Source organism: Aythya fuligula, chromosome 1, assembly GCF_009819795.1.
Source record: "Aythya fuligula isolate bAytFul2 chromosome 1, bAytFul2.pri, whole genome shotgun sequence".
Taxonomy (NCBI): domain Eukaryota; kingdom Metazoa; phylum Chordata; class Aves; order Anseriformes; family Anatidae; genus Aythya; species Aythya fuligula.
The window spans coordinates 16,096,174-16,102,173 of record NC_045559.1 but is presented as its reverse complement, the minus strand read 5'-3'; the positions used below and the strand labels follow the sequence as shown (position 1 = coordinate 16,102,173).

At 34.8% G+C, this 6,000-nt stretch overlaps 1 protein-coding gene across 2 annotated transcripts in view; it reads right to left on the bottom strand.

Moving 5' to 3' along the window:
- Nucleotides 1–1,338: 1,338 nt before the first annotated feature.
- CPNE8 (copine 8) overlaps nucleotides 1,339–6,000 on the bottom strand; it is a 103,007-nt gene continuing 98,345 nt past the window's right edge. For both annotated transcript variants that reach the window (XM_032198684.1, XM_032198678.1), the window contains one exon: nucleotides 1,339–2,900. In XM_032198684.1, coding sequence (XP_032054575.1) covers nucleotides 2,712–2,900 — 189 coding nt within the window. In that variant the 3' untranslated portion in view covers nucleotides 1,339–2,711. The remainder of the gene's footprint in view (nucleotides 2,901–6,000) is intronic.

Below are 6,000 nucleotides of genomic sequence, written 5' to 3'. Positions count from 1 at the left end.
ACATCCTCCTTGTGCTGGGGGCCCCAGGGCTGAACACAGGGCTCCAGGTGGGTCTTCACCAGGGCAGAGGAGAGGGGGATGACTCCTGTCTGGGGTTGCCCTGACCCAGGTGCAGCACCTTGCACTTGGCCTCGTTGAACCTCATTAGGTTCACATGGGCCCACTTCTCCAGCCTGCCCAGGTTCCTCTGGATGGCATCCCTTCCTTCTGGGTATCAACTGCTCCACTCAGCTTGGTGTCATCTGAAAACCTGCTGAGGGTGCACTCGATTCCACTGTCTATGTCATTGATAAGGATATTAAACAGTACTGGTCCCAGGACAAATCATCCCTCTGATTACATCTTTTTCTTTCCATTAATTATGTTAAATTTATGCTCCAATACCAAACAGAAGGAAAAACAACAGTGTAGAACAGAATAGGTTGGAACTGGTGCTGAACAGAAAGAAAATTGTGATTAATTATTAAATTATTTATTAATTTTTGTTAATTAAATTGATTAAATAATACCAATCTTTAAAATTTCCTCACTTGTTAATTTTGAGACTGATCTTGGCATTAATAACAGGTCCTGATTAAATGAGAGCTAATAAAGTTACTCCTTTTTTTTTTTTTAATAACTCAATCTGAAATGAATAAATGCTAGATAAAACACCAAATAGATATATAAATACTAGACAAAAGGTGAAGAAATAAAAACTTGGAAGACCCAGAAACTGATTAATGTAAATTGGTAATTTTGGCTTTCGGATAAAAACCTGCTAAAAACATGGACCCATGTGAACTCATAGAAATGTCAGCATAAAGATTCATCTAACAGAACGAAGCAACAGAAATATAGTATTAATTCAGCTATTTATAAAATGCCAACAATGCAAGCGTGAAATATAAAGGCAGGAGATGGAAGGAGAACACCACCACTGTTCAGTAGATTTAAACATTCTTTATGATGCACTTTCATCAAAATTTGTAATTGTCAGGTATCAAATTTCATTCATGCAACACCAATCCACTAAGAAATACATATTTTGGTGAGAAAATTAAAATTCATATTTATGTAAAAACTGTTTTGAAACAAAAATAAAACAATATTTATTTCTACAAAAAAAAAAACCTTTCCCCCTCCCCCCCTTACCAACAGAATAATTATCTGGAAAAAGGAACTTCCCGCATGAGATAGTTAAAGGAATTTAAATATATTTAAAAATGGAAGATTCTGCTTTTATATAGTTATATGCCATTAATATTGAAGATACGCTTTCTGGAAAAAAACTTTTCATGCTTAAAAAACGCACCTTAGTTTCATACTGTACATTACCACATACAGTAGTAAGAAACAGAAGTAGTAAACAGTTTATATGAAAAGAAAAGAAGTTACATTACAAGACAGTTACAATTGTGACACACAAAAAATAAAAATGTTCAGTTTTAACAGTATTTGAAGGCAATTCACAATCATTTCAGGAGTTTTGTGAAATTTAAGGCCATTAGTTCTAAATAAAATATATCTGACACAAACTCACAAAACTGTGTATTTCGTAAAAACTGTACATGCAAAATCATTTCATAATTATATATGAACAGGCATATAATAAAATTTTTGGGTAGTTCAGTACACAAAATTGTGCACAAAGCAACATGGTTGTGCAATTTTTAAACCAGTTAATTAACATTATCATTCATGCATCCTGAATGGAAATGTGATTAAATGACAATATAAACCCAAATATTAAGAGCCAGCATCCCTTTGAATGGGCAATCTAGACAAAAAAGTTATAATTTTAAATTAAGTTTAAAATGATCCATTATAAAACATCTGCTGTAATCACACCAAAAGACTCTTCTGATGCAAAATTTCCAGTGCTTTAAGGAATGCATGATAAGATTTAATGAGCTCAGTGAGTCAACTGTAATACTCAAAGTTCTGATTTGAGGTAATTTTCTTTAATTACTTATAGCAAGTAACTCTTCTAATTTGCTTCAGTAACTAGTTTAAAAAACTGTAAACTTAGATAAACTTAGAAATTGGAGAATCTCTGAAAAAATACACATACCTCCCCCTTGAAGTTTGGAGTTGGTCCTAAGTCATAGACAATTTATGATATTCACATTTTAGGAGCTTATTCTCAGAGTGTGAGATGAATAGATTACTAAGCACTGATTGAAGCAATTCAGGTATTGGAAAACACGTATACATTTGTCCTTTTCTTAACTTCCATTTGTATTTGTCTGGACAAACATTCAAAGAGATATTGCTTCTCTTGTGGTCTTGTGACAAACTATTGCAAGCTAGAAGACATGTGAATCAATATTCCAAACTTGTATTCTTAAGAATAGTTATAAAAGTACTGAAATTTAAAAATAGTAACATGTAAACATTGATACAGAGGAATAGCATTCCTATACATTTATGTACACACAGTATTCAGAGAGGACATTTCTTCTGAGTTGAAATCCTGACTTGTGCTTTCCCCTCGAATAAATAGATCAAAAAAGCAGGGTTTCTTGTCCAAAAGAAGAAATTAAAAAAAAAAAAAAAAAGGACTCGGAGAGAACATACACATTTTCATCTTAGCATTTAAAAGCTTTTCAGTTGCTCATGCAACCTTATGGAGAATTTTGGTATGTGAAGAGAATTTTTCTAGCTCCAAAAAGCTACTGCTGCATCCAGAGACTCTCAACTTCTGAAAAATGCTAAGCACTTTGGAGCACTCAAATCTGAGTCTGTAACACATGAATAGGAGGTGTGTAGGGTGGTGGTGCAGGTGATGGCTTTATTCCTCTGACTCTCATGTAGGACAGAAACTGGTCTGGGATCTCAGCTAAAACATCTTTAGCAAGTCTTGCCATGCTTAGCACGTGGTTTCCACTTCTGTCAATGTAATCCCGGAATGGCACAAACTACAAAACAAAAGATACATTCACACAGGTCATTATGCAGACACAGAAGACATCTTACAACACAAAGATGAGAAAGTTTGATGTAGGGAGTTAAGGTATGTGAATATACCACCTTACACATTTTATATATGCATATACACATGCATATTTTGTATTTTATCTACACACATTCTAACTCAATTTAAAAACATCTACTTTCTAATAGAAATAGTATCAAGCTTTCACTTGGATGAAGCTCTTCATATTCTTAAACCATAGCTGGCTCAGATTCCCAGTTACATGCTTTATTGACATATTCTGCTCATCTCTCAACCCTTTTTATACAATAAAATAATTTCGTTTCACAAAGCTAAGAATAGCTTACATGTCCTGTTCGTATAGGTCTCTCCTAACAGACTGTCTCTGCTCTGGCAATTTGTGCACAGAACTTTTGCCATCTGAAGTGAACAAAACAAGAATGGATGACTTTATATTCTTAATCATTTTTCATTATACTCAGTAGGGCTATGAACCAACTCAATACTTTATACCTGACACTAACAAATGCATTAAGGCTCTAAGCTAAAAAGATTTGATTTCAAAAAAGAATGTGCTATGGGATATCCAGATCTGCAACACCTAAAAAGTTACCCACCAGCTTTTCCTTGAAATTCACTGTAATTAACAAGTTGATTGTGCATCTTAAAAGTAAGGAAAAAAAGAAACAGTGTAGGCTTCTGGATTTTTATTCACAGCAGGCAGCATGCAGAGATGTAGTTGGTTTAGTTATTTAATCAGTTCTGCCAATAGGAATGTTTATTTGAAATTCTGCTTCTTGCTCAAATTTTGGGGTCTATCTCAGGATTGCAGTTGGGTGACTTTTTGAAATCGTGATTTATTTTCAAAAGTTATAATATGGTTGGCTATGCTAGAATTCAAACCTTAACAGTACCTTTTTTCTCCCTCATGAAACAGAGAAGACTCAATTGTTAACTTTTCTCATATAATTCTCCAGGATAAAACTAGAACTGATTGAGAAGCCAAACCCAGAGATGTCTCGTCTCCTGGCTGAACTCTAAAATGAGCAGAACCTTTTCCCCATTATCCTAACCCGAAAAAAAAATGTCTTTTGGATGTGCATCAAGCAAGACTTTATATTAAATTTCATTTTTCTAAAAAGCATTAAAGCTTTCAAGACTTAGAAGACCACTGAATTACAGTGAGAGTTTAACTTACACCGCATTTCTGAGAATCTTCCAGGAAAGACAGAAAAAAAGCACAACAAAAGAGTACTTAATATATTAAACAAATAAAGCAACTCTTGAAAAAAAAATCAAGGTAACCTTTCAGCAATAAAGAACTTAATTAAATCATTTTTACATCAGCTCCAGAAAGCACTTCTCACCCTGGACTTATGAAACTAGATGAAGTTTATTGCTACCATTCTGCTACGGTTTTGCAATGAACTTCTTTATTATCAGTGGAGTCAATATTAAAAAAAATGCTTAAAGCAGGCAGGATATGAAAAACATAGCTTGTTCATCAAAAGCAAAATAGTTGAAAATTAAAAATTGTTCTTAAAAGGCAGTATCTCTATAGATTCTATAGGGATACATGGAAACAATGGCACATGCAGAATGACATGAGTGCATGCAACTTGCATGTTGTCTTGTTTTCAAAATCCACCACAAAAATCACAAGAGCGAAGAAGAGGGTAACAAGGGAAGATGAATAAAAAGACTGGGATACTATTACATTTAGTGGTGCTCACCTAGAAAATTAAGCCAGCTCCGGGATATCCGACAAAATTTAGGGATCAAATGTTCCATTCAGGTGAAATTTGGGAATTTGAAGGTTGGGTTTGACTTGAGGCATAGACAGCATTAGCAGTATCTTTCCTATGCTTATTCTCAAGCTTTGGAATCTGTTCAGTATTGTCCCTATCAAGGCATCAATCTCCTACCAAAATATGTTTAGAATTGAAGTAGGAGTTAACTCTTTGCTTCACTCCCTGGATGAGGATCTCAGCTTGCCAGATAAAGAGCTTCAGTCCTCGGTGCTTAAACTATGTTGAGTTACACTGAAACCTGTGACCAAATTAAGCATAAACAGCAACTGATTGGAGTATTTCCCCAGCAAGCAGCTCCCTAGAAGATGATGACTCAGTCACTGAATAGCTGAGTCTGGAAGTGACTTCTTGAGATTATTAAAAAAAAGCACCATCGGTTTCCAAAAGCCAGCATAGCACTGCCCAGTTTCAACAGCTTGCTCCTTCTTAAACTGCATCACATTACTGGTAAGAATACCTCTAACTGTCCCCAGAAGCATTTAGTTAGAATAACGAAAAAAGGAAATATCTCTGTAGCCTGTAAGTTTGCACATTCAGCTGTGAAGGGATAAGCTTGGTGTTCATTTCCCTCTCAGAGGGTTATTCCTTTTCTAATGCAGTCTTATGTAAAAAACATATGCTCTCCGGTTTAAAACAAACATGTCCCATTTCAAGAGATCACCTTAAGCACAGCCATGAAAACTCAGACCACATTTCTGAAGCAAATGGAGGCTATTTGAACAGTGAAGTTGTTGAAATGCAATTATACAATACAGATGGCCTGAATTAGTTCTCCCTCCCCTCTCCTTGAGGTATATAGGTATTAGAAGAGTTAGAGGAACCATGGACAGATAAACATATGCACAGATACACAAGGACAGATGGCAAAGACAGCAAGGCCTAGAGCTACCACACAGAACAAGCAGAGGTAGTAGAAATCTTTCACAGAATGAGAGATGTAAGAAAAATTTAAGGGAAACTGAACAAATGCAAAATGCTTTGCCTGTAGCTTGAGAGTTTATATAAAATTTTAATATATGAAATGTTCAAGAGAAACAATAGGTACCATTACCATGAATAAATATTTCCCTAAAAAAAAAATAAATAGAAAAAGGATAACAAAGGAGCAGAAATTAAATAAACTGAGGAAGAATTGGTAGACATATAATTCAGACTCCATACAATACTTATGTTTGTTAGCAAGGAGGGAAAAACAAAGATCATGTCTTTCCACGAACTGCAGTCAGTAGTAAATATAATCAATACAGTGAGTCACTTATAGCAGGCATATTT